Source organism: Balaenoptera musculus, chromosome 1 (genome assembly GCF_009873245.2).
Source record: "Balaenoptera musculus isolate JJ_BM4_2016_0621 chromosome 1, mBalMus1.pri.v3, whole genome shotgun sequence".
NCBI lineage: Eukaryota > Metazoa > Chordata > Mammalia > Artiodactyla > Balaenopteridae > Balaenoptera > Balaenoptera musculus.
The window spans coordinates 25,482,637-25,510,429 of NC_045785.1; the positions used below are offsets into that span (position 1 = coordinate 25,482,637).

The window sequence follows — 27,793 nt, forward strand, 5'->3', positions numbered from 1 at the left end:
AGTTTCCCTCCTGGGGGTCGGTGTCAAGTGCTGGGTAATCACACTGGTTTTGCTCTGACCTGATGCTCCCCACACGTGTCCCCTAGGCCTGGGTGTGGGGAGAGGGTCGGTTTGGTCTTGTCATTTCATGAGTGACTGAATACAGCCCTCACCACCGACCAGCAAAGAGTGTCTGGGTGCTGTGGGGCAATGGTGTTAGAAGACTACTGTTGGGACTTCCGTGGTGGTTCAGCGGCTCCCAGCGCAGGGGGGTCCCGGGTTTGATCTGTAATCAGGGAACTAGATCCCACATGACACAACTAGAGTTTGCATACCGCAACTGAAGATCCCGCATGTCGCAATGAAGACCGGGTGCAGCCAAATAAATAAATAAATAAATATTTTTTTAAAAAAGACTATTGTTGACTTTCAGTAAAACGACTACCTTCCTTCAGGGTTGTTTATGAGGATTAAATGTACGTAAAATGCTTAATAGGGGACTGGGACTCACTTGAAAGATGGTTGTCTTCTCTTGCAGTTTCTTCCTGCTGCTGCTGCTTCTTGTGCTTCTTATATGCCATATATATATATATATATATATATATATATATATTCATTCATTCTCTACCCCTCACCTCCTCCTCCCCTCCATTTCTGACAAAGCTGCCACCATTTGGTAAGGGACTGTAACTTCTCTCCAAAACTGATAGGAAAGTGAAAGGGTTTTTTTTAGATTGCCATCACACCCAATGTCATCACCTTAGCTCAGCTGGGGAGGTAAAGTCGAGTGAAAGGGACAGCTTAATAAATGTGGGGATGTTCCTCCCATCTTACTCCATCACACTCTAAAAAAGGTCACTTTCTCTTTAAATGCAAATTACCTCCTGCGAGCTCAGCTTCCACCCTTTCCGTTCCCGAGTTGGAAGAGTGCTGCGGAGGGCGGAGGGAACCCCCCACGGAAGCATCACTCCAGACCCCAAACCTCCAGGTCAGTTACCCACTTCGGGGGTGGGTGCAGAGGCGCAGTGACGCGGGTCTGATGCTCCATTTCGGACCCTGGCTCCCGAGCTGAGCGATCCATTTGGCACACGGCTTTGGAGATTGTGGGAAATAGATCCCAGGTCGCCCCCAGCCATTCCTGGGGAGCCGGGGCTCCCGCTGCAGTTTTTCTATCGAGTCCCTAATTGAACCAAGCCGCTGCTGGGCCAGGCATTTGACGCGCTCCTGTCTCCCCTCCACCACCGCCCTCCCACACCAGTGCCAGCCAGCCCGGTACCAACTTAAATGCTTATGCCCCCAGCGCCACCGCCATCCCAGAGTGCGGAGTCGGGCTTGGTGGTGGAAGCTGGGAGTAAGGAGCTTGAGGAAACCCCGTAAAGGGCCTTCAGACCTCCATCTGGGGGGGCCTCCGCGGACCTGGGGCTGAAGGGGTGGGGCCGGGCGGGAGATCCAGCGGTGCCAGCCTCGGGCGCAGCCTTTGTTGGAGGCCCAGGCTGCCTGCTACGTGCCCGACCACCCGGCCCTCTCTGGCTGCAGCTGAAGCCAAGCGGGAACTTCCTGACTGGGGAGGGTGAAGCGGCTGGAAGTCTGTCCCAGGGAACTTCTGGGAGTCTCCTGGTGTTTGCCATTGGGGGTGGGGTGGAAGAGGAGGGATGCCAGTGCGGGGAAACCACACTGAGCCCTGCCAGCGTGCCACGGCTTCTGCCATTGTTGCCCATCCTCAGGGGGTTACTGCCTGACACTGGGGTCTTCCCAGGTGATGCCATCCACATCTCTGTCACCTTCCATGCTGAGGTTTGTCAGCGTCTGTCCAGGCAGTTGATAAACAGAACGGAGCCTAGTTAAGACACTCGTAATCCTCAGCCGGGCCCCTGCCAACTCACATCCACCCTGTCTCCCCCTGCATTTCCTCTGCCAGCTCCGCCCCCTCAGCTACAGGGACAGGAAACCCCAGGAGCAGCAGCAGCAGGAAAAGAGTGTCTGGTCCAGCCCTTTGAGGCAGGGCCTAGGTTTTCAGGCTAAAACTGGAAGGCAAGGAGGACCTGGGGTGGGCCACAGAAGGTCCTTCAAATACACATCTATGACCCCAGCAGTAGGTGCTGGCACCTGGCCTTGCCCATACTGGGCAAGCTGAGGGGAGAGTTAGGAAGGTCTGGGGGCCATCCTTTGCAGCTCTCAGGGATGGCTGGGTGGAGGGATGGCTTTGCCCCTCACTATCTCAGTGGGACTGCCTCCCTCTCAGGGCCTGAGGCCTAGCCAGCATCCAATGGAGGACAAGAAGAAGAAAAGGAGTCCCAAGCCCTGCCTGACCCAGCCAGCCCAGCCCCCAGGCACACTACGCAGGGTCCCAGTGCCCACCAGCCACAGCGGCTCCTTGGCCCTGGGACTCCCTCATCTGCCATCCCCTAAGCAGCGGGCCAAGTTCAAGAGGTGGGTACAGAAGGGAAGCAGGGCAAGGAGGGAGGGACCCTAACTCTGGGCTGAGCCCTGTGGGTAGGAAGGTAAAGGGGGCCTTAGCCTACAGTTACTAAGCTGTAATCCATGCCTTCTCTGGGGCTCCTCCCACCCCCACTGGCCCCTGAGAACTCAGACCCAGTTCCTACTCTCAAGCGTGTTGGGAAAAGGCCAGGTGGGTCACTGGGATCACACAGTGTGATGATGCACCTCAGAGCAGGGAGTGAGCAAACTTCCAGGAAGTGAGTCAGAGAAGGCTGTTGGGCACACTGGAGAGGGAGAATGTTCTAAGCTGAGGGGCTTGCCTGGCAGAAGTATGGTAGAAAAATATTGCCTGGAAGGTTCCAGGAACCACAGGTGATTTGGTGGTCCTGGAGTGTCATGGGGTAGGAAATGGTGAGGGGATACTCGGGTGAGCAATTTGAATTCTCCGGTTAATTTTTTTAATGATTGAAAATTTGCCTCCTACCCTATAGTGTCTGTGTTTGTTTCCACTACCCATGCGCTCTTTCTCTGATTACTGTGTTTCCCTGTGCCTTTGGCACCACCTGCCTGAGAGGCATGTTTGGAGATGGCCAAGTGGGGGTAGCTGAAGCTCAGGGCTGGGGCAGGGATAGTAGGAGACGCAACTGGAGAGGCAGGGGGGCCAAGCTGGAAAGATCATTCAGTGTTATCCCGAGGGCAATGGAAAATTCAAAAAAAAGGTTTTTACAAACAAGAGGGGCAGAAAGATATTTTTGGAAGAGGTAAGATGGCTTTCATGGTAATAAGGGAGTAACTGTCCCTGAGTTCACTGAGGACCGCTGAGGACAAGTGATTCACCCGGGGTCACAGGAAGAATTAGTGAGGTGCTCAGACTGGAACCCAGGAGCCCCATTCCAGGCATGGTTCTGGATGTATCACTGGCAGAAAAAGACTTCTTTTGACCTCTCACCCTCACCCTTCTTCATCCACTCCCTTCCCTTTACCCATCCCGGTGCCCAGAACAGGGCGAAACATCCATTTACGTTGGTGGGTGGATAGAAGGGTGAATTAGTGCATAGACAAATGGCACAGAAGACCCAGGGTTACCTGGCTGCCACTCACCCTGTGACCATGGCCATGCCCCCCCACCCAGGGTCGGCAAGGAGAAATGCCGCCCAGTGCTGGCAGGAGGTGGGGGTGGCTCTGCAGGCACCCCCCTGCAGCACTCGTTCCTGACGGAGGTGACCGACGTCTATGAGATGGAAGGCGGGCTGCTGAACCTGCTCAATGATTTCCACTCAGGCCGGCTGCAGGCCTTCGGTGAGTCCAGGGGGCGGGGCTTAGAGGGCATGTAGGTGGGACTGGAGGGCTGGGTCTCTGGGGCATGGCTGGGTCTCTGGGGCGTGGCTGGGACCAGGGTCCCAAGCTTGCTCCCAGAGCTGACAGGTGCTGTCCAGGGAAAGAATGCTCCTTTGAGCAGTTGGAACACGTGCGGGAGATGCAGGAGAAGCTGGCCCGGCTGCACTTCAGCCTGGACGTGTGTGGAGAGGAGGAGGAGGAGGAGGAGGAGGAGGAGGACGGGGTCACTGAGGGGCTACCTGAGGAGCAGAAGAAGACGATGGCTGACCGCAACCTGGACCAGCTGCTCAGCAATGTGGGTCAGGGCTGGGTGCTTCAGTTCCTGGGGGCACCAGAGGGTGTGTGGAGGGGTACATGCTTCTAAGACCATTCCTGGCCCCTGGGTGAAAAGCTGGGGGTGCATGGAGCCAAAAGCTCTGGGCCTCTCAACCCCCCACCAGAAGATGAGCCCCAGAGCATCTGGAGTTTGACCTGGTGCCCCTCCTTACAAAAACTTCCCTTTCTCTCTCTGTTGACAGCTGGAAGATCTTAGTAATTCTATGTATCCTTTCTAGGGGACTTGACAGTGTGTGAGTGTGTGCACGCCTCCCAGAGATAAAATCAGCTTCGGCCTCCCCACCACCCTGCAGGAATCTTTACAGATAACCAACATCCTCACCCCTCTCAGTCCTACAGAATTAGCCACGAACTCCCCCTACCCAGGTAGAGGGTGCAGAAAGAATTCCCCAAATATTAGGAGAAAGAAAGGTGGTTGCAGGGAATATGTTTTACTTGCTTATCAAAATCTTTGCAAGTACTTTAGCTGACACCAATCCATGGCAAAGCTTGTCTGATGTCTTCCTATTCTTTCAGCACTGAACAATTCTTTTTACTGACTTAAATTATCTCCGCATCTAGTTCTATCAGAAGTAGTGCGGGTGCACGCTCCTGCATGATCTAAACCGAAAGCGAAGGGGGTAAGGCACCTAGCAAGAAGGGCAGGCGAGGACTGCAACCCCAGATCACGGAGCACTCCAGAGTCCCTGGCCCCCACCCCTTTGCGCAGTCGGGGAAACTGAGCCTGTGCAGGTTGGGAAAATAGGGCTGCAAGGACCCGGGTCCAGAGCATCACAATCCTTGACCGGCACAGACAGAAGCTGCACCTGGCTGAGAACGCCGAGCCTGAGGAGCCGTCAGCTGTGTAGGTGTCGGACCCAGGCTCAGACTGCCCCTTCTCATTCCCTTCAAACTGTGACTTTTTACGGACTCGATTGGGTGTTCCGCGGCCCCCCCAGGTGCTATGGGGGAGGGGGGCATTGGATGGAATTAAACCATAATGAAAGAAAGCGGCTCTGTGTCCTCCCTCCCCTCCTCGCGCCTTTACTCGGCAGGGGCGCCCGGGCCCCAGCTCTCGCGGGGACGCCCCTTTGCAACAAACTTCTGGTTTGGGAGGTCCCGCTCGGGGGGCTGGATTCCCCTGTGCTGCTCTGGGAGTGGGAGCTGGGGACAGGTGCCAGTTCGCCCCCAGCCCCGGGCAGGAGCCGAAAGGTTGCCGTGGAGACTGCGGGGCGGGGCCTGAGCAGGCCAGCGCGGCGCAGACTGGTAACGCACTGCGCAGGCGCCGGGCGGGTCAGTTTGCGCCCGGATGGAGCGGGAACGGTTGGATCGGAAGGTGACGGCGCTGCAGGTGTGGTGCGGGGCGGGCGGGGGTGCGCATGATTCCTCCCCCCCACGGGATCTCGGACTGGGACCTTTGGACAAGATGAGGCTGTCACGTCTAGTAACCTGCCCGCGTGCCCACCTCTGAACCTACCGACCCAGCCTCACTGGCCTGAAGAATGCGGGGACCCCACGGACCCTCACGCGCCCCCCACTCCCACCACACACTCCTACGGGATCAGGGAAATGAAGGGAAGGGCCTTCAATCGAAGAGGTGGATCCAGTCCAGCACGCTCCCTCGAACCCCCAGAGCGCCAACACACAGCGTCACCTGTCCTCTCCCCGGGGCAGAGTCCTCTCTTGCAGACCTCTCCAGGAGAATCCCCCAAGATGCCCCCATGTTGCAGTGATAAGGGTTTTCTTTCCCGTCGTTCTCCACACCAGGCCTGCGTCCGGGGCTTCTTGGTCCGACGCCAGTTCCAGAGTCTTCGAGCTGAATATGAGGCTATTGTACGAGAGATCGAGGGTGATCTGGGCACGCTTCAGTGGACTGAGGGCTGGATTCCCAGGCCCCGATTTCTCCCAAAGGTACTACACACCCTAGAGGTAGAAGAGAGGGGGAAGAGGGACCTGGGCAAGGGATTCCACCCTTCATGCTGACAAGCTATTCTCATTGGAAAAGGCAGCAGACTCAACCTCCTCACACCCCAGTCCTTAATCCTTATCAACTTGTATGCTAAATCATGGCACCCAGACACTTGGAGGGTTTAGACTTGGGGCTCTCATACCTTTCTGACTGATTTCTCAGAAGGCAAAATCCCATCAGACCTGGAAAGCCGGAGAGAGGGTACCAAATCCAGAGCAGGAACTATGGAGCTGCTTCCCATGTAAAGAGCCTGAGAAAGAGGCCATCTGGGAGGAGATGATACTGAAGAAGTCAGGAGAGAGCTCAGCAAACTCAGGCAGTCTTCCCTGCAGAGACGATAGCCTATGGCTTCAGGATGAGCAGAGCAGGAGGACCAGGAAACCGAGCCAAGCGGTGACCAGAGACATGTCAAAGATGGAGAACCCAGGTACCTCTCTGCCTAGATCAGGGCAAGCCCCTGACCCTCTCTGGGCGTCAGCTTTCCCATCTGAAAAGTGAAAGGCTTCTGCTAGATAAGCTGCATCCCTTTCCTTCTTCCCTCTGCTTGGTTGGGGGCAACTCATGGGTGGGTAGGGGGAGGGTGCCAGGGTCTAATGCTAGGCCAGTGCCCACTGTCTGCCCCCTCAAGGCTTTCTCCCTTCGTTCTTCCCTCCTTCACAGAAGCTGCAGGTCCAGGACTGCCCCACAGCCAGACTGAGCTCCAGGAGCTCCAGTACCACCGCAGCCACTTGGCTATGGAGCTGCTGTGGCTACAACAGGCCATCAATAGCCGTAAGGAGGTAGGCACTAATTTGGAGCCCTCTCTGCACATTTAGGGCCAAGGGTGGGGGTTAGGGAAAAGCCTCCTGCCATGCCCAAGCAGGCCTGTCTGGTACAGTGTTCTCTTCTCCAACAGTACCTAATTCTCAAACAAACACTGAGATCCCCAGAGGCGAACCAGGCCAGAGACGAGCCCAGCTTGTGCCCAGACCATGGGGGACAGGGCTGTGAGAAAGCTGGGTCACGACCAGGCCCACCACTGGAAGACCAGTCCTACAGAACTACTAGAGAGCCAGACCACGTGGATGACTCCTGCTGGAGACTCAGGTCACAACCCCATAAAACCCCAGAAATACTGGCCACTACAGACAAAACCACTGCTGGGGCTAAGTACAGGGACCTATGCTACAGACAGGCAGGACCACAGCTGCCCACACCATCGGATAATGAGGCCATAGGGAAAAGGCTCACCAAAGAGCCAGAGTGTGGAGAACAGACCTTTGGAGGGACCTGCCTGCAGCTGACAAAACTACTAGAGGACGAGACCCACAAAGGCCTCAAATCTAGGGGCTACTGTTCTGGAAAGGCCAGGACACAGCTGCGCACACTCCGTGAGGACCCAGACATTGAAGACAACTCTCCCAGAGGGCCAGGCCAAAAAGATCCTGATTGCCAAAGAGCTGGGCCACGAGAGTTGGGCCTCTCGGAGGACCATGTCATCTGTGATGGGACTTTGGCAGAGCATGGTGGCCTGGATCTCCGGAAGACTAAACCACCCAAGGGCCAGACTCCCATTGATAAAAGCTCCACAGGTAGAACCTCCAATGAATCTAGCCATGAAGGATGGAAAAACCAGAGGACTGTACCATGGAGATCAAGGCCACCTGAGAAACTGTCTTCCACAGGGTCAGACCACACAGGAGAGGATCACTGGAGGGGGTGACTGTGGAAAACAGGACCACCGGGCTAGACCCTGGGGAACCAGGGAAGACCAGGTTCCAAAGGGGGATTCTATGAAAGGGCAATGAGGGAGACAGGACCTCATTGTAGCTCCCTGGTACCAGCTCTACCTCCTGCCCCTGCCCGTGGGTACTGGTGGCTAATGAGGCCAAGAGAAGCTGGAGCACAGAGCTGGCACCAGTAGAGGCAGGAGGATACTTTCATCCTCTGCCTGTGGCTCAACCCAAATTTTGGGATAGGGCGCCACCTGGGGTGAGTAAAGTTGGGGGGCTGATGGAGAATAAAGGTTTTCCTTAGATTCTGAGCCTGGTTGTATTTGTCTTCTGCCTCTGGTCAGGACAGACTCTGGGACCTCCTGTTCACTTCCTGCTGACATGGGGCATCTTCCCCAGAGCTGGCTGGGAGCCACAGCCCAGGAGCAGACTAGCCGTCCTTGGGGAACAGCCCCCAAAGCTGATCTTCCTTTAAGCTCAGCCCTTGGGCTGCAGAGTGGCAAGGAGGCTGAGAATCCCTCCCTCCACCCAGTACTGGAACATCTGTGTTTCAGTGTGATCTCTGCCACTGCCTCTCTCACTGAGCCCCAGGCTCTTTCTTCATATATAGTGATCAGACCCACCGTACTCTTGTGAGGCCCCACCAAGAGCAGATTGGGTGAGACCCTGAATGCAGACAGATGCTCCTATGGAGGCTCTCCCTGCCTTTCTGGGTGAGAGGGCAGGACTCCACCTCTGATTGGCACTGCTCCCAGCCCTGCCTTAGTTGCCTGGCAACAGCTCTGCGTCTCTAGCCGGGGACACGCTATGGCAGGTGGCAGTCCAAAAGCCAAGAGGGTAGTGGTGTACCGGAATGGGGACCCTTTCTCCCCAGGCCACCAGCTGGTGGTGACTCAACGCTGCTTCCCCACCCTGGAGACCTTCCTCTGTGAGGTGACATCGGCTGTGCAGGCCCCATTGGCCGTGCATGCTCTCTCCATGTCTTGTCATGGCCACCCTGTCACCGACCTGGCAGACCTGCAGAACGGAGGGCAGTATGTGGCTGCTGGCTTTGAACGATTCTGCAAGCTCCCGTGAGTGGGCTGGGGCTGGTCAAAGAGCCTGGGGAGGGAGGTAATAGCAATAGCAACAGCATGTGTTCAGTACTTCCTATGTATCTCACGGAATACAGCAATCCTATGAAGGGGGTGGTCTTATCCCCATTCTTTGGAAGGGGAAATCAAGATAGTGAAATAACCTGCCTAAGAGTACATAAATAACACAAGTGGAGCCACAGTTCAAGTCAAAGTCTCACACTGATGTTCATGCCCATCCAGCCAGGACCAACCAGTGGGAAGAAGAACATTCTCCTGCTGGTTGAGCCCCTTTTTCCAAAGGCTCTTCCTGATTGGGTCCTTACCACCACCATGACCATCACCACCACCACTAAACACTCTAAATCCATCCATCACTTCCTCCCTGCTGTGTTTAGGCATCCCGTGCTCTCCATTAGGCTGGGATTATCCTTTACAGGGTGGGGCTATGCTTTCCAAGATGGGAGAATAAATAGTTTGAGTGTCTGAGCTTCCAGCTCAGATCTGGCTTCCAGGTCCTCCTCCGCTCTCAGCTGAGGTTGCTCGCTGTAACATTAAGGAGCCAGGAGTTGGGAGCTAGACAGACTTAGAGTCTGGGCTCTGTCACTTCCATGTTGCTTAGGTGAGTCACTTAACTTGCCCTCAGTCTCATACAAAATGAGATGAAACCGCACACCTCATGAATGAGAAAATTTCTGAGATACAGGAGGATCTCAACCTTTAATCTTGTGGTTTGTGTCTGAGACCCCAGACTGGATGTTCAGCCTGATACATAACCTAAGGCAGGTTCAAGTGTCAGCATCTGTTTCCGGACCGAGATGACTGAGGCTATTCCAGTGGGAAGGAAGACTTGGTGAACTGGGCCCCAGCCCCACACTCTGGCAGCTGCCGGGCTGTTGAGGACCCAGGCTCCCCAAGATGACCAGTGACCTATCTGTCCTTTCAGCTCTTTACACCCCAGAGGGGAGGATCCAGGTGGGAAGAGCAGCAGCCTACCAGTAAGTCCTGGGGCCGACCAGCCCCCAGCCCTCTGTTCTCCCATCCCCCTGGGGCTGCCCCCAACTTGGTCTGGGAAGTCCGGAGCCCTGGAAGCAGCAGGATCTGCCACTCTCCACACCTACCCTGGAGCCGGCTGCTAGCCTTCCCGGGGTGCAGGATTTCAAGACACTGTTCCTTGCACCGTTCCCAAACTTTTACTTTACTTTAGCTCCAGGCTATGGTCCTCAGAGGAAAGAGGAAGCTATAAAACAGAGAGATGGGAGGGGGTTAAGAATGTGACCTAGGGGAGGTAGAAGTACCCTTTGGTAAAAGGTGTGACCAGTCCCATCCCTCCTTGCCCCCTCTTCTGCCCCAGTCTGGTTTCTTTCCCTCACCCTACCCACTTTGGCCTGACCTATCCCTGACAAAAGGCCTCAACTCGCTCCTGATCTGGGGGCCTGATGGGTTTCAGGGCCCTCCTGTGATTCAGCAGCCACGTGATGGGGCCCTTGGACAGCGGCTACCTGCAGGTTCCCCCTGCTATATCCAGTGAGTGCCCTTGTTGGGGAGCAGGGGCAGAGATTTTTGTTTCAGTGAGACCAAGGAAAAGTGGGTGGATTTGTTCCAGGAGCCCCTGGTGACTGAGATATAAAAAGTCCAACATGCTTAATGGGTGAAAACCAACGCACTGGTTCTTGGACCATCTTCTGGCCACTGTGCCATCCTTCTTCCTCTCACACGTAGGTAGTTCTGGGGACCCTTCCCCTTACCAGGCTGCTCTTTGTCCCAGTGTGTTCAGGAATGGGGATCTGTTAAGCCCCCCATTTAGCCTGAAGCTGTCCCAGGCTGCCAGCAAGGACTGGGAAGCAGTGTTGAAACTCCTGACTGAGAAGGTGAAATTACAGACCAGGGCTGCGCGCAAGTGAGTTTGGGGACTGCGGAGACCTGAATGTCCCCAAAGGGAGCCTCCCTACTGCTTTTCGCTGCCCTTGAGGATGAAAAGGCAAAAGGAAAGCATGTTTCCCCAAATGGGACTTCTTTCTGTGCCTCAGGGAGAGGCCCCTCCAGCCCAGCCCTCGGAGCCAGGGCAGAGTCTGGGTGACTGGCCCTGGTGCCCAGAGGGCCAGCAGCCAAAGGGCACCTTGAAATAGCTGTACCCACCCCCTTGTAGTCTGCTGAATATGAAGATCCATCTTGTTCACCGGCCCTTATGTACTCACCTCTCTCTCCCAGACTCTGCACCCTGGATGGGCTCCCACTGTCAGCAAGGGAGGCTCTGGTGAGCGGCCATTACTATGTGGCTGTTGGAGAGGATGGTTCAAGGCCCTCCCCTATCCGGTGCCTCGCCCCTCACTGCCCAGGGGCTGCTGGTATGTGTGTGTGAGGTGGAGGGGTAGCAGGTTAGAGCAGAGGAAGCCGCCCTGACGCCATGTCCTGCTCTGCCTCCTACAAGCCTTCTCTTTTCTCGCTGCAGGCAACCCCCAGACCCAAAGTCCAGGCTCCACAAGCCGGAGGTAGGTGAGGCAGGGGGTCATGGGGGGTGGGAAAGAAAAGGGGTGACAAGCTGAGTCCTCTTCCAGCTCAGCCTCTGAACTTATCTCACTGCATCCTCTCAATAATCTTGTGAAACAGAGATTATTATTCCCGTTTTCCAGAGGAGAAGCTGAAGTTCAGAGGAGTGAAGTGACTCGTTCAGGGTAACACAGTTATTGACAGGGGCCAGACCAGAAACGGGTCTGAAAGCCAGCTTATCTGGGCTCTGTGAAGATCTTCAGGACTCTGAGTCGCTGGACCTAATGCCAGGTTGGATGCTGGGAGAGGGAATCAGCATATCTGGCATAACAGGGTCCAAAGATGCTTATCAGCTCCCCATCTTATCCCAAGCCTGAGCCCTCCCAAGAGATGAGCCAGTGGGCATCGAGTGGGGGTAGGGGGATGCGGCCTGGTTTCACTGGGCATCTAGAATACCAGGCACCATCTGCCGTGTCCCTGGATAAGGCAGCCTGATGGAAGAGGGAGCAGGGAGGGAGGAGGCAGGCTATGAAGATGGACGGCATCTCCTCTTCCAAGCTCCCACCAGAAGCATTCAAACCTGGACTGGGAGTGGAGAAGGTAAGGACAGCCTGCACCCACGGCTCAAGCCCAGTGTTCCCTCCGCAGGCCATGGCCGCAGAGCGCAGGCAACCCAGTCCTCTCCAAAGGAAGCCAGGCAAATTGAGCCACCTGCTTTTTATGCCAGCCCCCAGCAAGCTTTTCAGCATGCTCCCCACTCTCTTGAGGGGATCCAAGAATCCAAGGCCTTCTCTGCCAGCCTCTAACAGTGACATAGGATGGTGCCTGCTAGGCTGAGGGAGTTCCATGGGGGCAGAATGCCCAGGTTCAGAGCTGGTCCTGACTTCAGCACAACTGTCTCCTACTCCCCCATGTGCACGGCCAGTCCCTGCCTCTTCACAGGGACCTGGTTTATGAAAAGAAGCACATGGAAACTCAAAGCCATGACATTTCAGGGGTGGCATTTGGAAGGGGTGGGGGTGGGGCCAAAGGCCTGCCTCTGAGCTAACCTGCCATCCTCTGAGGTCCTGGGCGAGGGGGAGGGGGAGGGGAGGGGAGGGGGCTGGTAGAGAGGGTCAAGGGAAAGAATGTGAGGGCTCCTCAGCCTGGGCATCGGCCTGTTACTTCCCACATCAGGAGTCAAGGGAGTGTATGGGGCTCCCCATGCAAGGACGGAGACAGCAGGGGCCCAGGGAGTAGCACATGATGAAGCCACCTGGACAGAGGAGCCCCTGGATCAGGTGGGCTGGGGCCGGAAGCCATATGTTGGGACAGGAGTTCTTTTTTTTTTTTTAACATCTTTATTGGAGTATAATTGCTTTACAATGGTGTGTTAGTTTCTACTTTATAACAAAGTGAATCAGTTATACATATACATATGTTCCCATATCTCTTCCCTCTTGCATCTCCCTCCCTCCCACCCTCCCTATCCAACCCCTCTAGGTGGTCACAAAGCACCGAGCTAATCTCCCTGTGCTATGCGGTTGCTTCCCACTAGCTATCTACTTTACGTTTGGTAGTGTATATATGTCCATGCCACTCTCTCACTTTGTCACAGCTTACCCTTCCCCCTCCCCATATCCTCAAGTCCATTCTCTAGTAGGTCTGTGTCTTTATTCCCGTCTTGCCACTAGGTTCTAAATGACCTTTTTTTTTTTTTTCCTTAGATTCCATATATATGTGTTAGCATACTATATTTGTTTTTCTCTTTCTGACTTACTTCACTCTGTATGACAGACTCTAGCTCCATCCACCTCACTACAAATAACTCCATTTCTTTTCTTTTTATGGCTGAGTAATATTCCATGTATATATGTGCCACATCTTCTTTATCCATTCATCCGATGATGGACACTTAGGTTGCTTCCATGTCCTGGCTATTGTAAATAGAGCTGCAATGAACATTTTGGTACATGACTCTTTTTGATTTCTCAGGGTATATGCCCAGTAGTGGGATTGCTGGGTCGTATGGTAGTTCTATTTTTAGTTTTTTAAGGAACCTCCATACTGTTCTCCATAGTGGCTGTATCAATTTACATTCCCACCAACAGTGCAAGAGTGTTCCCTTTTCTCCACACCCTCTCCAGCATTTATTGTTTCTAGATTTTTTGATGATGGCCATTCTGACCGGTGTGAGATGATATCTCAGTGTAGTTTTGATTTGCATTTCTCTAATGATTAATGATGTTGAGCATTCTTTCATGTGTTTGTTGGCAATCTGTATATCTTCTTTGGAGAAATGTCTATTTAGGTCTTCTGCCCATTTTTGGATTGGGTTTTTTGTTGTTGTTGAGCTGCATGAGCTGCTTGTAAATTTTGGAGATTAATCCTTTGTCAGTTGTTTCATTTGCAAATATTTTCTCCCATTCTGAGGGTTGTCTTTTGGTCTTGTTTATGGTTTCCTTTGCTGTGCAAAAGCTTTGAAGTTTCATTAGGTCCCATTTGTTTATTTTTGTTAGGGATAGGAGTTCTGAGCTGGAAACGGGCAGCTCTGGGTCCCAGAAACGGTTCTTCTCCCTTGTGACTGTGAGCAAATCTCCTAACCTCTCAGAGCCCGACTTCCTACCTTGTTGAATGAGAGGGCAGATGCTAATTTCTGGTCTCTTCCTTTCCTCGGGTGGGCAAACCCCAGGCTAAGGACTGGAGGCTGGACATGGGGTGCTAATGGCTCTGTTCTGTGTGGCCTTCTGCCTCCTCCAGAGGGCAGCACAGGTAGTGGAAGAGGCCCTGATCCTGGAAAGCCGGCCGGAGCTGGGGCAGCTCTCTCGGCCTCGGCCTCGGCCCCTGCTCCGCCATCTTGAGAGCCAGTAGCTGCAGCCAGGAACTGGGGACCGCCACTCTGCGGCCACCATTTATCCTCAGCCTCCAGCGGCCGGTTCTGGAGGAGCCAGGGCCTCCCCTGGGCTCACAGGGTGCGCTGCAGCCCCTCAGTCCCTCTTCTGCCCCTAAACCCACAGCCCAGCCTCCTTTCCGCTCCGAGCAGAGCAGCCCAGCCACAGAGGCCATTTCCTTATGAGGTTCTCCGGCCAGAGAGATGAGTAGCCAACGGAGCTTCAGGGAAAGAACACAAACTGGGGAGCGGGTCATCCCAATAAAAGAATACTTACTAACCTCCATCTGTTTACTACACATTTATTACAGACTACTGCTCGCCTGGCATTGCTCCATACGTTGGGGTCTGGCAGTGCGGGGGCCCATAGATGTCGATCTGTTTGAGAGGGGCCGGCACCCACCTCACAGGAGGGACAGGCAAGGCTAACAGCAAACTCCTCTCCCTAACGTCTGCTGTTCTTATGCACCTTCCCCTCAGTTCCCTCCTCAGCCAGCCAAGGCTGAGCCCTGGAGCCCTCCTGTTTGCATTTCTGGCTCAAAGACTGTAGCTGGCTCTCTTCTTGCAGCTGGAGTTCTGCGGTCCACCAACCAGCTGCTGGGATACTCTGGGTCAGGCACAGGAACAGTGGCAGGCCTGGGGGCCTGGGGCCTGACATGACAGCAGAAAGAGTGCTGCTGGGGCAGAAAGGTTGCTGAGGGTGAGGGTGAGTGTGAAGTCTCTTGTGCTAAATCTGAGCAGGTGAACAGCACGTGGAAGTTACAAAACCCTTTCACTTTTGTTCTCTTACTACGATCCATGAGGTAGCTATTATCCCAAGAGATGAGGAAGCTGAGGCTGGGGGGTGGAGGGGGGTGGGAGGGCTAAGTCCGCATGCTCACTGCCTCTACCTCATGGCCCAGGGGCTTCCTGGAGACAGCAGAGCCGGAGGGTGGCCTTGGTCCACTCAAGGCGTAGATGGTTGCCCCTGGGTCTTGGTCACTGAGCTTGTGATGCAGAGTGTAATTCCTGCCACGGTGAGCACCATGCCTGCGAATGCTCCTGGGATAATGGGCAAAAATTGAGAGGCTCTGAGACCAGCCATGCCAGGAGGAGCTGCTGCAGGGCTGAGGGAAGGGCTCAGACAGGGTCTGTCCCCAGACTACCCAGGGGAAGGAAACTCTGATGGCCACAAGGAAGCAGTGGAGCTGCAGAGGAAAGGGGCAGGATCGGGGAAGATCCTCTCCTCACCGGGCCAAGGGAGATGGCTCTGGAAAAAACTAACCCAGGGGTGTCAAAGCCCAAGTAGTGGCTCCCCAAACTTGCAGTGGCCAGACTTACGTTTTCCACCAATATCTTCTCCAAGGACCTTCCCAACAATCAGTGTAAAGATGATGGCCAGAGAGTTACTGATGGGCACAGCTAGGGTCAGATCTGAGTGATCAGAATGAAAAGAATCTCTGAGATGCAAAAAAAAAAATGTCTTTCTAGGCACAAAACACTTTCATTACATCATCAAGACAGTCTTTTAAAAAGGGTATCTCATGACCCCGTTTTCCAGATGAAGTCACAGCAAAGCTCAGGATTCAAACTCAGGTCTCCTGACTCTAAATTCAGTGCTCCCTCAGGATTCCAGCATGAAGACCTGAACTACAAGGTCTGGGACCACCTTGGTTTGCTGGTAAGGATGAGATCTTTGCTCTCAAGGAGAACTTCTGAGATCTCAAGGACATCTGGACAGACAAGTACCCGAAACCCAAAGGATGCAGTAGCTATTAACACCAAACACATTTATCAAGTATACATTATGTGCCGGGTGCTTTGTGCACACATCTCATTAATCTTCACAAAAACACTGCAGGAAGAGCATTAGCATCATTCTGCATAAATAAAAGAATCTAAGGCTCAAAGACATCACATAAATTGAGGCAAATTGAGGATTTAAACCAAGGACTGCCTGACTCCAAAGCCTGTGCCCTTATTGAATCTATTTAGATGGATAAGGACAAACCAAAACTGCAGGTGAAGCACATTTTGTTTCTGTTTCAGCTCAGACTTGGGCCTTACGGAATTACAGAAGAGAAAAAATGTCAGCGATAGGAAGCCAGGTACAGGACAGGCCCCACAAGGCTGGGCCTTAAGTAGAGGTCACCACAGTCCAGGGTCTGTTCCTTAGTTTTTTGGTTTTTGTTTTTTTTTAAGAACACGTTTTTTTTGTTTTGTTTTGTTTTTAAAATTTATTTATTTATTTATTTTTGGCTGTGTTGGGTCTTCGTTTCTGTGCGAGGGCTTTCTCTAGTTGCGGCAAGCACGGACCTCTCACTATCGTGGCCTCTCTTTGTTGTGGAGCACAGGCTCCAGACGTGCAGGCTCAGTAATTGTGGCTCACGGGCCTAGTTGCTCCACGGCATGTGGGATCTTCCCAGACCGGGGCTCAAACCCGTGTCCCCTGCATTGGCAGGCAGATTCTCAACCACTGCGCCACCAGGGAAGCCTGTTCCTTAGTTTTGAAGCCCCAAGGGACTGACTTGCAAGAAACAAGCTTCAAAAAGACTAATGGAGTTAAGAACACCGTTAACTTAAAATTTATTACACTTAAATTTTGTACACCTAAAGCTTTTTAAGAAGATAGATTTTACGTTAAGTGTTCTTAAACACATACAAAAAAACAAAACAAAAAACGAAATCGGAAGCTGAGTTACTAGTTTACAAGACTCGTAACTGCCAGGCAGACCGTGCATGTTGGCTTCTCAGCATACTCCTTCCCAGCCCTCCCAGGCCTCACCTGCTTCAGGTGGCGGAGGAGAGAACTGTGCAGCTCCTCATCCCCTGCGAGGCCCCACCAAGGCTGGCATTAGCCATCCAAGAAACTGACACAACTGCTACCTACTCAGAGCTCCTTCCTTAAGCTTTCACACTTTACGTAGAGTGCAGTGGCTGCTGAAGTCTGGTTTGCAACAGTAGATTGGGGAGGGAAGCAGCATGGTACAAGGGAAGAGCGAGGGCACTGGAGTGAGGCTGACCCAGGTTTCCCTATGTCACCTTGGTTAGGTCATTCAAACACTCTGAGCCTGTGCCCTACATGAAAAACCGTGATCGCAAGATAACAACATCACCTTACAACAGGGTTGTAAGATGAAATATGATAACGTGTGTATATCCTTGGCTGAATATATCCTTAATAAATAGAGACCACTGTTCTGATTATTAGAATGGGTGGGCGTTAAAGGATACAGAGTAGGTGGTGAGATAATAGGATCCTAAAATTCCAATTTGCTCAAAACTTGGTAGATGGCTAACTGCAGTCAGCTGACCAGAGGGCTCAGCATTCTGGGCAGCAGGGAGTGCCAGAGGCTTTCAAACTTTCTTTTAAATGAAGTCTTATGAGAAGCCCAAAATGTAGGACAGATGAAAGCGGAGTGACTCTAGCTGAAGCTGACGTGGCAGGTCTGGAGGTCGGCCTATCCGCTCACCCTCCTATGGCCTCTGAGGGGTTTCCCAGGGCTATGTGGGACCCAAACTCCCGTCAAGTCCCTGGGGTGTCTAGGTGAGACTCCAGGAAAGGTGAAATTCTCATAGCAAAGTTCAAGAGCATAAACTTTAGTAATATATGGCTTCAAATCCTTCTGCATGGACATGCAATGGGACTTAAAGAGAGATGCAATAAGTTGCCCAAAGTTCTGTAACTTCATCTCCTAGGTGGAGACAATCATGCTTACTTCATAGGATCGAGATGAGAATTTTTTAAAATGTGTAGAACTAGAACAGTATCTGACACAGTAGAGGGCAGTTAACAATAGTGGGGGAAAGGCAATTTATATTTATTGAGCTCCTCCTGGTACAGTGTGCACCAGGTACTCTGCCAAATGCTTTTCATACACTGAATTTAATGCTCTCAGTGCTATGAAGCCAGTTGTAAAAAATCAAGGTTCAAATAAGGGACTTGCTCAAGGTTAGGCAGGTAGCAAGCAGTGGAAGCAAGAGTGTCAAAGCCAGCCCTTGGCACAGCAAAATGAACCTTCTTTCTTCCTCTGCCACTGCATGAGACTGCTAGGCTTCAAACCAACTCTCGTGCCTGGCAGCATACTCATAACCAGCCCACCATGCCCTACTGCCCAGAGAAGAGGGTGCAACTCAGGAACCAGAGACAGTGGGCTCTCCCTCACTCATGGCAACAAGGTGTTTTAGACACCCTCCCCACAGTGACTCTCCGGGTGGCCTCCACCACTAAGCATAGCAGTTCTAACCCAGAGACCCACCTGTTGATGCCAAGGTGAGGTAGTAGAGAAGGGAGCCACACTGGTTGAGGGAAAAGGGCATCAGGTACTGGAAACAGAAGAAAACTGCAGTCAGTGTGATTGCTTAACTGAGCAGTGCTGCCTTCTTTGAGCTTTGAGATATGCCTTTCCTCGGAGGGAGGGGTAGCTATAAGGGCCTAGGGCCTAAGCCCTCTGAAAAGAACCCTTCCGGGGCAGAGGGAACGTCACTGACTGAATTCCATGCCTTTGCCCTGAATGCCCTCCCCCTCAGCCCTGCTGGTTCCTATCCTCCCCATCCTGCAAGTCCCTGAATGCCAGTGTTACTCTCTCCAAGAAGCCTTCCCCCAGTCCCCTAGCTCCAGCCTCCCTCCTGTGAACTCACGCAGCACTTATCTGTACCTCTCTCAAAGCCCTTAGCCCTAAGAGGCGGTTGTGTCTATGTCTTGTCTTTCCCACTAGCCTAGACTGGCAGCGTTGGGGTCACAGGTAGTTCTCCATATCCTGCCTCCCCAGGGCCAATTTGAGCCCTAAGCCCTCCCTCCGGAAAGGTTTGTTGGAGGGATCACCATAATAAAATATTAATAATAGCAGCTCAAAACAGCATAGATTTGAGCCCTAATTATGTACTAGGCCCAATGCTAAGTGCTTTATGTGCCTCACCTCACTTAATCCTCACAACTGCCCCATGAGATGGTTACATTATTCCCATTTTATAGATGAGGAAACTGAGGCTCAAGGCAGACAAGGGACTCATCCAAGAGCTTCTAGCGAGTAAGTGGTGGAGCGCAGATTCTGACCCTGACCTGTTTGACTCCAGAGACCAAATTCTTAGCGGCTACCCCCGAGAAAGGGGTCATTCACCGACGCACCTCAGTATTCAAGAAGAGGGTCTTTGTCTCCTGCAGCAACTGCCGGGCCCAGGTCCGCTCATGAACCTGCTGCAGGTGCGAGGAGGCCCGCTTCAGCAGCGGCTGTGTGCCACCCCACAGAGCGGCCACCAGCACTAGAGCCAGCACCTGCCCTGGATGGAGATGCGAGTGACGCCTCCCCCCCGCCCCCCGCCGCCCCACCGCACGGCCCCAGCCCTCCTCCGGCCTCCCATCCCCAGCCCGCCGCCCCCACAGCCCTTCTTTGCTCTCCAACGCCCCGGGTGTGATTGGCGGGTAGGACAGACCCCGGGAGGCCGGGGAGGTGGATCCAGGAGCCCAGGTTCGGGGTTGCAGCAGTGATGGGGTTAGGTGGTGGAGGTGGAGTAGAAACGAATTCCGGGTGGGAGTCTGGAAGCCCGGGGATGGGCGGGGCCCGCCTACCCAGGGTCACCGCCATGGCAACGCCGCTCCTCTCCACTTCCGGGAACGAAGGGGCGGATACCCGTAATCCGGAAGTGGTGCCAAAGCCTCTTCCGGTTCTGCTCGCGTTTTCCTCGCATCACAGCCGGCATGGTGAGTTCCGCTGAGTTAGAGTTGTTGCCCTGGGCGTCCGGGCCGGGGCCGATTCTGGGCGCTGACACTCCCGTCCTGTCCCCACAGAAGCCGATCCTGCTGCAGGGCCATGAGCGGTCCATTACGCAGATTAAGTACAACCGCGAGGGAGACCTCCTCTTCACGGTGGCCAAGGACCCTGTGAGCGTCGGCCGGAGGGCGGGCCGCCGGGACAGTGCGGAGGGGGCCCGGGAGGGGGCGAGTTCATTCTGCCGGGGCGAAGGGTGGACAGGCCAGTTTTGCCGCGAGAGAAAACCCAAAGAGCGCCCCATTCTGAGAAGTAGGGAGAGACCATCCCGGGATTAGGAGGGCGAGAACATTAAACCTGGAGAGGTGGGAAAGGACTCAGTTGTTGGTAGAAGAAAGGACTAGCCGGGGAGAAGAAAAGCAAGGGAGCTTGTGGAAGGGGAAGGGGGACGAGGGTCAGCTTGCTCAGGGAGCGGAGAGGAGACCATTCTGGGGAAGAACAAAACTATTCTACAAGGATAGGGGAACAGACTACCTGAAGAAAGGGAAAGTTGAGCCTTGGGTGGCGAGGGACACAGAGGCCTTAATGAAGATGTCCCTGGTATCATTTCAGTCAGCCCTTTCCTGCCGCTCACTGACTGCAAACAGCCCCTCACAGTACTGCCTTTTGAGGCACCTCCATATGGAGGAAGTTAACTCGAGTGGCTAAAAGTGAGGGCTCTGAAACCAAACAGACCTGATTTGAATCCTGAGTGCTGCGTTCACTAGCAGTGTGACTTTGAGCATGTCGTTTAACCTTTATAAACTTAAAGTGTCCCTTTTTACAAAATATGGGTAGTAATAGTGCTTCTTTCTGGGGTTGTCTTTAAGATTAATGAGATTATTCAAGTAAGGAGCTTAGTGTGTGTGAGTGCCTAATTAATGTTAGTCACTTATATTTTAAATTCCTTAGACAGTATTTTATTGGAGCTACCCTTTGAAGAAGGCGTTACTGTCTTGACCATTTTACAGATGGGAGAACTGAAGTTCAGAGGGGAGAAGCACTAATTTTGGGATAATACAGTGAGATAGTAGCAGAGCAGGGATGGGAACCCAGGCTTCCCTACTACCAACTGCTCCCATTTGGACAGAACACCAAAGCTGCTGTTTTGCTAGGCTGGCACCCGACTTGACCTTTTATTTTTCTGAGGGTTTAGGAGTCTGGGAAAGGGCCGGTATAGTGGCAAATGGAGACTTTTTGCAAGCCTCCTGACTCCCTTACTGCTTACCTGCTGGAAGGAGGAGAATCCAGGAGTTGGTCTTTTTACCAGCAACCTGCTGTTTCCCAAGAGATGAGCAGGAGAGGGCAGAATCTGGCCTGGGTAGAAGCTGCTGGGGGCTCCTGGGGCAAAATAGGAGGCCATTGCTCTGCCTGAGATGCCTATCATCCTGTCATATTGTCATTGACTCCTCCAGATTGTCAATGTATGGTACTCGGTGAATGGTGAGAGGCTGGGCACCTATATGGGCCATACCGGAGCTGTGTGGTGTGTGGACGCTGACTGTATCCTTGTCTTTGCTCTGAGTCTGTGCTCCCAGGGTCTGCCAGCAATGGAGAAGCTGCTGACTTGGAGTTGGGAGTTTGGGATGCGCATGTGGGTCTAGAGAATGATGCTACCTACCTCCTTGGTCTGTTCATTGGTTGGGGGAGCATTTAGGACAAGTTCCAGTTCTGGATGAGGAGGTTAGGATGAGAGAAGAAGGAAGGCTCTCTGGTGCTGAACAGGGAGGTGATTCAGTTGGACTTCCAAGAGGACAAGGGCTCAGGTGAACTCTGTCATGCTTCTTAACACCTTCTTCAGGGGACACCAAGCATGTCCTCACCGGCTCAGCTGACAACAGCTGTCGTCTCTGGGACTGTGAAACAGGTAAGCCTGGATCCTTCACTTTTACAGCAAACAGTGAGGACCTACAGGTTTCCCCAGAACCTGTTCACCTTGTTGAGGTGAACAGGCTCTGGGGAAATAGAGATAAATCCAGAGATGGTTCTTAGTCTAGGGAAAAAGAGACAGACAAGAAAATAAAGAAGACAGAGGAGAAAAGAGGCATACAGTGAGACCTAAGCCATGTTAGAGGAAGCAAAGAGCACTGTGGAAGGCCAGAGGGGGGCAACTGAATGCCTGGAATGGGGGTGGGAACAGCCTGGGAAGGTTTCCCAAAGTAAATGTCATATGAGCTGGGGCTTGAAGGATGAGAAAGAGGTCGTCGCTCTGGAACATGCAGGAATGAAAGCAGGACGAGTATCATATCCAAGCCATCTGATCTGGCGGGAGTTCCTGCTTCTTGGGAGATGAAATAGACAGCAGTGGGGAAGCTGAGGCAGGCTAGGGCCAGAACAGGCCTTGAATGCAAACTCAGGAGCATGGCTTTGTTCTGTAGGATTTGGCATGCCGTGGAGGTCCCTGAGCAGGGAAGAGCGTGTTTAGCTTTAGCAAGCCCAGATAGCAGTGGGGAGCACTGGAGGAACAGACAGAAGACAGGGGATCCTATTAAGCTGCTCCATTTAGTAAATACTTACTGGTAATCCAGATCTCTCCCAGGTCTTTGCTGGGTACTGGGGACACACAGAGAAATTAGAGCAGGACTTTGCTGTGGAAGAGTGCATTCTGAGGCAGAGACAGATAGAATGCAGTCCACTGTGAATGCCACAGTGGCAGGTGTCTGAGGAGGGACTGTGGGGAGAAGTTAAAAGACTTGAGCCAAAGCACAGCAGTGAGGAAAAAGGGGGGGGGAGGGCACTAGAGTCAGTAGTGCAGGAGAAACAGTGCAACGTGATGATAGGCAAGTGTATTTTTTTGTTTGTTTGTTTTGCTTTTTAAAAATATTTATTTATTTATTTGGTTGCACCAGCTCCTTAGTTGCAGCACACGGGCTCCTTAGTTGTGGCATACGAACTCTTAGTTGCAGCATGCATGTGGGATCTAGTTCCCAGACCAGGGATCGAACCCGGGCCCCCTGCATTGGGAGCGCGGAGTCTTATCCACTGTGCCATGAGGGAAGTCCCAATAGGCAAGTGTAGAGAGAGTCCTCCTTGCAGTGGGCAAGGGCTAGCCCACACTCTGCCTGTCTCCAGGGAAGCAGCTGGCCCTACTCAACACCAATTCAGCAGTCCGGACCTGTGGCTTTGACTTCGGGGGCAACATCATCATGTTCTCCACGGACAAGCAGATGGGCTACCAGTGCTTCGTGAGCTTCTTCGACCTGCGGGATCCGAGCCAGATTGGTGAGCCGGTGCTGGGGCTCAGGGCTAGGGTTGAGGTGAAGGGCTCGACTCCAGAGCCCAGGGCCTGACATCTGCTGCCCCACACAGACAACAACGAGCCCTACATGAAGATCCCTTGCAACGACTCCAAGATCACCAGTGCTGTTTGGGGACCCCTTGGCGAGTGCATCATTGCAGGCCACGAGGGTGGAGAGCTCAACCAGTATAGCGCCAAGGTAAGGGGGTGGGTGAGGCCTAAGCCCATCAGAATGATTCTCTATGAGAGGCAGGATAAGCCCAGTGGTTAAGAGGGCTGGATTCACATACAGATTTCACCCCTTTCTCATTATGTGATCTTGGGCGTATTACATAACTTCACGGAGCCTATTTATCTGTAAGATGTTTCAAGGATCAGATGACATCAGGTGTTTGAAAAACTTGTCATAGAGTACTCAGGATATGTTACTAATGATCACAATTAAGCATTCTCCTGCCACTACTGAGTGCCAGGCCCCCTGCTAGCCTCTGAGGACAAAGAAGTGAATCAGACATGGGCCCTGCCCCGGGGGAGACAGACTGGCAAACAGCTAGCACATGGGTCAGATTGTGAGTTTTGCCACCACAGAGGTCTCAGCCAAGTACAGAAAGTGCCCTCTGTCGCAGAGGAGGTGGCATGTACATTAATCTGTGAAGAATAAATGGAGCTTCAAGCCGGAAGAGAGGGACGTTCCACAGACAAATGGAGCAGCGTGTGCAAAGGCACAGAGTTAAGGGAATAGGCAGATTCTTCAGGAAGAGAGTTTCTTATCATTGGAGTGTGGTGTTGGGGGAGGTGGACCAGGACTAGATAGTTTTCGGGTCAGGAGACAAAGGAGTTGTAATTTTCCCTTAGGCAGGAGGGAATCTTCAAATGGTTATGGATGATCAGGTTTTCTCTTTAGAAAACTCTTGCAGGCTAGTTTGGAGAATGGACATAAACTAGGCAGTAGTCATGGGGATGTGGACTACCTGACAGTCAGGAGACATTCAGAGGTGACTGATGAGATGGAGGGTTAGGAAAAGGGTAAAGTCCAGGCTGTCTCAGATTTCAGATGTGGGTGCCTGGGTTTCTGAAGAATACTGGACTATAATACCATAAAGGTTAGTCAGTCACTCAACAAGCACTGACTATGGTCCACTAAAGTACCAGGCCTACCTGCAGGAAGGGAATGGGAACCAAGGGCAAAGACGTAAATAACGCTTGATGATAGCAAACAGTGAGCTGATCTGTGCCCCCAGGTAGGCCTGACTGGAAAGCTGGTACTTGTTCCCTGAAATGTAAGAGCCAGATACATCCCTACCATGTGTCCAAGTTAATGGAGGAGACAGAAATACATTCTTCCCTCAGAATAGGTGAAAGTAACTCAGGAAAGGAAATGACAGTCTTCTGAGGGTCTCTGTTTGAGGCCCAATGCTTGAGGCCTTTTAGTCATCTAACAAATGTTTACAGAGCACAGGCCAGGTGCCTGTCATTCAAAGTCAAGTAAGACCCAGTCCCAGTATCCTTACAGTGACCCTGAGGGCTTTTTTTTTTTTGGCCACGCCATGCAGCTTGTGGAATCTTAGTTCCCGGACCAGGGATCTGCAGTGAGAATGCCAGTGAGAGGCCAAGTCCTAACCACTGGACCGCCAGGGAATTACCCCTGGGGGCTTTTTTTTAAGATTAATTTATTTTATTTATTTATTTTTGGCTGCGTCGGGTCTTCGTTGCTGCACATGGGCTTTCTCTAGCTGTGGAGAGCGGGGGCTCCTCTTCGTTGTGGTGCGCGGGCTTCTTGTTGCGGTGGCTTCTCTTTGTTGTGGAGCAGAGGCTCTAGGCGCTTGGGCTTCAGTAGTTGTGGCACGTGGGCTCATTAGTTGTGGCTCACGGGCTCTACAGCGCAGGCTCAGTAGTTGTGGTGCACGGGCTTAGTTGTTCCACGGCATGTGGGATCTTCCTGGACTAGGGCTTGAACCCGTGTCCCCTGCATTGGCAGGCAGATTCTTAACCACTGGGCCACCAGGGAAGTCCCCCCTCAGGGCTTTTAATAATCTTGTTTTCTAGATAGAGAAATTGAGGCACAGAGAAGTTTTGTTTGTTTGTTTTTGGCCATGCTGCTTGGCTTGCAGGATCTTAGTTCCCTGCCCAGGGATTGAACCCGGGCCCTTGGCAGTGAAAGCGCAGAATCCTAACCACTGGACTGCCAGGGAACTCCCACAGAGAGGTACTTTTAAGGGCAGACTCTAAAACTCTGTACTACATAGTCTAGCAGGTTCTTTTAGTGGGAAGGGAAATCAGGAGATGAGACGGCCTTTTGAAAAGACCTAAGAAAAGGATGGACGAGCAGTGATCCTCATGACCTGTGACCAAGACCCTACGAGGGAAGGAGATGGGAGCGGATTCTGCCTCTTACTGATTTTAGGATCTCCAGTCACACCACCTCTCTGAACCTTAGTTTCTTCCTTTTAAAATTTCTGTTAAAATACCTACTTCATAGGATTGTTGTGAGGATTAAAGGAAATAGGTGTTGTTAAGTGCTTAGCACAATGCTTGGCAAATAGTAGCCATTCAATAAATATTTGTTGGAAGGATTAAACGGAAACTTCTCTACTGTTACATGATGATTAATTAATAGGTCTGTAGATTTGTCACCATAAGTGTGTGTTTTCCTAGGTAGGCTAGCAGTGTTTATGAAACCTGCACACTTGGGCCGGGTTGGGCTTGGGAGTGGGAGTAAATGTTGATTCAGGGGACACTGAGGCAGGCCCAACCCAGACCCCTCCCCTTCATGGGACAAGAAACAGTCCAGAACGCTGGCTGAGCAGCGGGGTAGTGAGGATCGGGTTGGTCAGAGCCTCACTCTTCTTCCTTTTGCAGTCTGGGGAGGTATTGGTGACTGTTAAGGAGCACTCCCGGCAGATCAATGACATCCAGTTATCCAGGGACATGACCATGTTTGTCACTGCATCCAAGGACAACACAGCCAAGGTGAGCCCGGGCAAGGGGTCTGGTGGGGCTGATCCCACCCTCCAGCCTGGCTCTCGATTTCCCCTCAAGAAGGCTCCTTTTACGATTTCTCCCCTGCCTTCTCTCTCTAGCTCTTTGACTCCACAACCCTTGAACACCAGAAGACTTTCCGGACAGAACGTCCCGTCAACTCAGCTGCCCTCTCTCCCAACTATGACCATGTAAGGGACCCCACCCGAGCTTCTTGCTAAAGCCTCAGAATGTTTCCAGGATCTAGTTGTTTGTCTAGCAATTAAGAAAAGATCTCTGGGGGAAAATGGTGTCAGGCAGAGAGGAGATTCTCAGAGCAGCAACAAGGCTGAATGATTGGGAAGCCCCAGGGGACAGGGTAGGCGGTGGCTGAAGGATGTTTGTTCCTTACCCTTAATATATTCCTAGTCTGACGTGGGAGATAACTAAAGGCTTATGGGGTGGGGGGAAAAAACAGAAAATGGATTTGCCCGCCCTTTGGGCCTGTCTAGAATTTCTTCTTCCCTTCAGGTGGTGCTGGGCGGTGGTCAGGAAGCAATGGATGTAACCACCACTTCCACCAGGATTGGCAAGTTTGAGGCCAGGTAAAGGGGGAAGGAGCTCTTCCAAACTGAAACTTCATGAAATGTCTTTCATGATGGACACAAACCATATAACTGAAGAGATTTCCCTTAATTCATTGGCTGCTAGGAAGTGCAGCCAGATCTGTGGCCCTCCTGTGACAAGTGTATAATACAGCAGTCAAGGGCATGAACTCTTGGGCTCGCTCTGAAGCTCTACACATCACTGTAGTTCTCTGTGCCCAATTGCCCTTGACTGTATAATGAGGACAATGGTAATATACTTACCTCATAAAACTGTGCAGATTAAATAAATGACTTAATAGTTGTTAAGCTCTTAGAGCACTGCGCAGCACACAGTAAGGAAGACGTTTGGGTCCAATCTTCCCCCCGCTTTGTCTTGTTCTGTTCACATTCATTTCCCCTTTTCCCAGTTTCCCCACTTTACAGTTTGTGTTTGGGGAGTGGTACCTCTCGACATGTTTTGGAAGGAGATGGAAAATGAATGAACTGTCACTTCCCACCCCGCTCTCTCCTCCAGGTTCTTCCACTTGGCCATTGAAGAAGAGTTTGGAAGAGTCAAGGGTCACTTTGGACCTATCAACAGTGTTGCCTTCCATCCTGATGGCAAGAGGTAGGGCCCAGTGAAGGGAGCTGAGCTCAGCCCTGGTGTGCCCGCCTCTGCCCCTTTCCCGTGCCCTGCCCCCTAGGCCTGCCTCCCCCAGGGCAGGCCTCTGACTGGGCCCTGCCTGTCTCTTTCCAGCTACAGCAGCGGCGGAGAAGATGGTTATGTCCGCATCCACTACTTCGACCCGCAGTACTTTGAATTTGAGTTTGAGGCTTAAGAAGCCGGATCTCTGGGAATTCCCTGGCTATCCAGTGATTAGGACTCCGAGCTTCCACTGCAGGGGGCATGGGTTCCATCCCTGGTTGGGGAAGTAAGATCCCACATGCCACACGGCGTGGACACACGCACACACACACACACACCACAAAAAGAAGCCGGATCTCCATATGGGCCAGGTTCACAGAAGGCTTTGGACTCTGAGAAATAAATTAGTTTGGAAATAAATGGTTTCTGGTCAGAAATTTCATCAGTTTCATTA

The 27,793-nt window shown here is 52.6% G+C and overlaps 5 protein-coding genes across 9 annotated transcripts; 4 read left to right on the forward strand and 1 right to left on the reverse strand.

Moving 5' to 3' along the window:
• The first annotated feature begins 887 nt into the window (after window positions 1–887).
• On the forward strand, window positions 888–5,080 carry CCDC28B (coiled-coil domain containing 28B). Of its 3 annotated transcripts, none has more exons than XM_036852071.1 (6): window positions 888–967; window positions 2,222–2,409; window positions 3,551–3,717; window positions 3,855–4,051; window positions 4,275–4,297; window positions 4,886–5,080. In XM_036852071.1, exons 2-6 carry the CDS (start codon window positions 2,246–2,248, stop codon window positions 4,938–4,940), a joined length of 606 nt encoding a protein of 201 aa, XP_036707966.1. In that variant the 5' UTR covers window positions 888–967; window positions 2,222–2,245; the 3' UTR covers window positions 4,941–5,080. The 3 variants fall into 3 exon arrangements, with proteins under 3 accessions (XP_036707966.1, XP_036707975.1, XP_036707961.1); XM_036852066.1 differs by lacking the exon at window positions 888–967 and adding an exon at window positions 1,639–2,071 and having other exon boundaries at window positions 4,886–5,072; XM_036852080.1 differs by lacking the exons at window positions 888–967; window positions 4,275–4,297; window positions 4,886–5,080 and adding exons at window positions 1,627–2,071; window positions 4,311–4,875.
• A 269-nt stretch (window positions 5,081–5,349) lies between these two features.
• On the forward strand, window positions 5,350–8,063 carry IQCC (IQ motif containing C). 3 transcript variants are annotated; one of them, XM_036852026.1, is made up of 5 exons: window positions 5,350–5,422; window positions 5,839–5,982; window positions 6,203–6,467; window positions 6,701–6,819; window positions 6,936–8,063. In XM_036852026.1, exons 1-5 carry the CDS (start codon window positions 5,381–5,383, stop codon window positions 7,740–7,742), a joined length of 1,377 nt encoding a protein of 458 aa, XP_036707921.1. In that variant the 5' UTR covers window positions 5,350–5,380; the 3' UTR covers window positions 7,743–8,063. The 3 variants fall into 3 exon arrangements, with proteins under 3 accessions (XP_036707921.1, XP_036707917.1, XP_036707929.1); XM_036852022.1 differs by having other exon boundaries at window positions 5,382–5,982; window positions 6,918–8,057; XM_036852034.1 differs by having other exon boundaries at window positions 5,382–5,982; window positions 6,373–6,467; window positions 6,918–8,057.
• Window positions 8,064–8,559: 496 nt separating this feature from the next.
• On the forward strand, window positions 8,560–14,344 carry DCDC2B (doublecortin domain containing 2B). The gene is given in 11 exon segments (XM_036852054.1): window positions 8,560–8,825; window positions 9,772–9,823; window positions 10,276–10,352; window positions 10,594–10,725; window positions 11,037–11,116; window positions 11,119–11,173; window positions 11,278–11,321; window positions 11,964–12,075; window positions 12,475–12,595; window positions 14,055–14,100; window positions 14,103–14,344. Coding segments are annotated over 11 exon segments (1,038 nt in total). The 3' UTR covers window positions 14,156–14,344.
• A 151-nt stretch (window positions 14,345–14,495) lies between these two features.
• TMEM234 (transmembrane protein 234) lies at window positions 14,496–19,835 on the reverse strand. Its single transcript, XM_036852091.1, has 5 exons — window positions 19,733–19,835; window positions 19,292–19,443; window positions 18,423–18,489; window positions 15,505–15,597; window positions 14,496–15,225 (listed from the first exon to the last, which is right to left on the reverse strand). Exons 1-5 carry the CDS (start codon window positions 19,746–19,748, stop codon window positions 15,131–15,133), a joined length of 423 nt encoding a protein of 140 aa, XP_036707986.1. The 5' UTR covers window positions 19,749–19,835; the 3' UTR covers window positions 14,496–15,130.
• Window positions 19,789–27,770, forward strand: EIF3I (eukaryotic translation initiation factor 3 subunit I). The gene is made up of 11 exons (XM_036852042.1): window positions 19,789–19,864; window positions 19,952–20,044; window positions 21,326–21,413; window positions 21,712–21,777; window positions 22,983–23,132; window positions 23,220–23,347; window positions 26,008–26,118; window positions 26,229–26,318; window positions 26,638–26,711; window positions 27,229–27,321; window positions 27,451–27,770. Exons 1-11 carry the CDS (start codon window positions 19,862–19,864, stop codon window positions 27,530–27,532), a joined length of 978 nt encoding a protein of 325 aa, XP_036707937.1. The 5' UTR covers window positions 19,789–19,861; the 3' UTR covers window positions 27,533–27,770.
• The last annotated feature ends 23 nt before the right edge of the window (window positions 27,771–27,793 follow it).

What these genes read in the sequence shown, in the direction of transcription:
- IQCC (XM_036852022.1), top strand. Translation starts at nt 5,641, where the DNA reads ATGAAGGGAAGGGCCTTCAATCGAAGAGGTGGATCCAGTCCAGCACGC. An exon ending in GGCCCCGATTTCTCCCAAAG is followed by an intron (nt 5,983 to 6,202) that starts GTACTACACACC and finishes CTGATTTCTCAG; the next exon opens with AAGGCAAAATCCCATCAGAC. An exon ending in CCATCAATAGCCGTAAGGAG is followed by an intron (nt 6,820 to 6,917) that starts GTAGGCACTAAT and finishes TGTCTGGTACAG; the next exon opens with TGTTCTCTTCTCCAACAGTA.
- EIF3I (XM_036852042.1), top strand. An exon ending in GCGGGATCCGAGCCAGATTG is followed by an intron (nt 23,133 to 23,219) that starts GTGAGCCGGTGC and finishes TGCCCCACACAG; the next exon opens with ACAACAACGAGCCCTACATG. An exon ending in TTCCATCCTGATGGCAAGAG is followed by an intron (nt 27,322 to 27,450) that starts GTAGGGCCCAGT and finishes GTCTCTTTCCAG; the next exon opens with CTACAGCAGCGGCGGAGAAG.
- CCDC28B (XM_036852066.1), top strand. An exon ending in AGGCCGGCTGCAGGCCTTCG is followed by an intron (nt 3,718 to 3,854) that starts GTGAGTCCAGGG and finishes GGTGCTGTCCAG; the next exon opens with GGAAAGAATGCTCCTTTGAG. An exon ending in GAAGATCTTAGTAATTCTAT is followed by an intron (nt 4,298 to 4,885) that starts GTATCCTTTCTA and finishes TGACCGGCACAG; the next exon opens with ACAGAAGCTGCACCTGGCTG.
- TMEM234 (XM_036852091.1), bottom strand. An exon ending in CCCTCTTCTTGAATACTGAG is followed by an intron (nt 18,490 to 19,291) that starts GTGCGTCGGTGA and finishes TTCTGTTTCCAG; the next exon opens with TACCTGATGCCCTTTTCCCT. An exon ending in CCTCACCTTGGCATCAACAG is followed by an intron (nt 15,598 to 18,422) that starts GTGGGTCTCTGG and finishes CTGATCACTCAG; the next exon opens with ATCTGACCCTAGCTGTGCCC.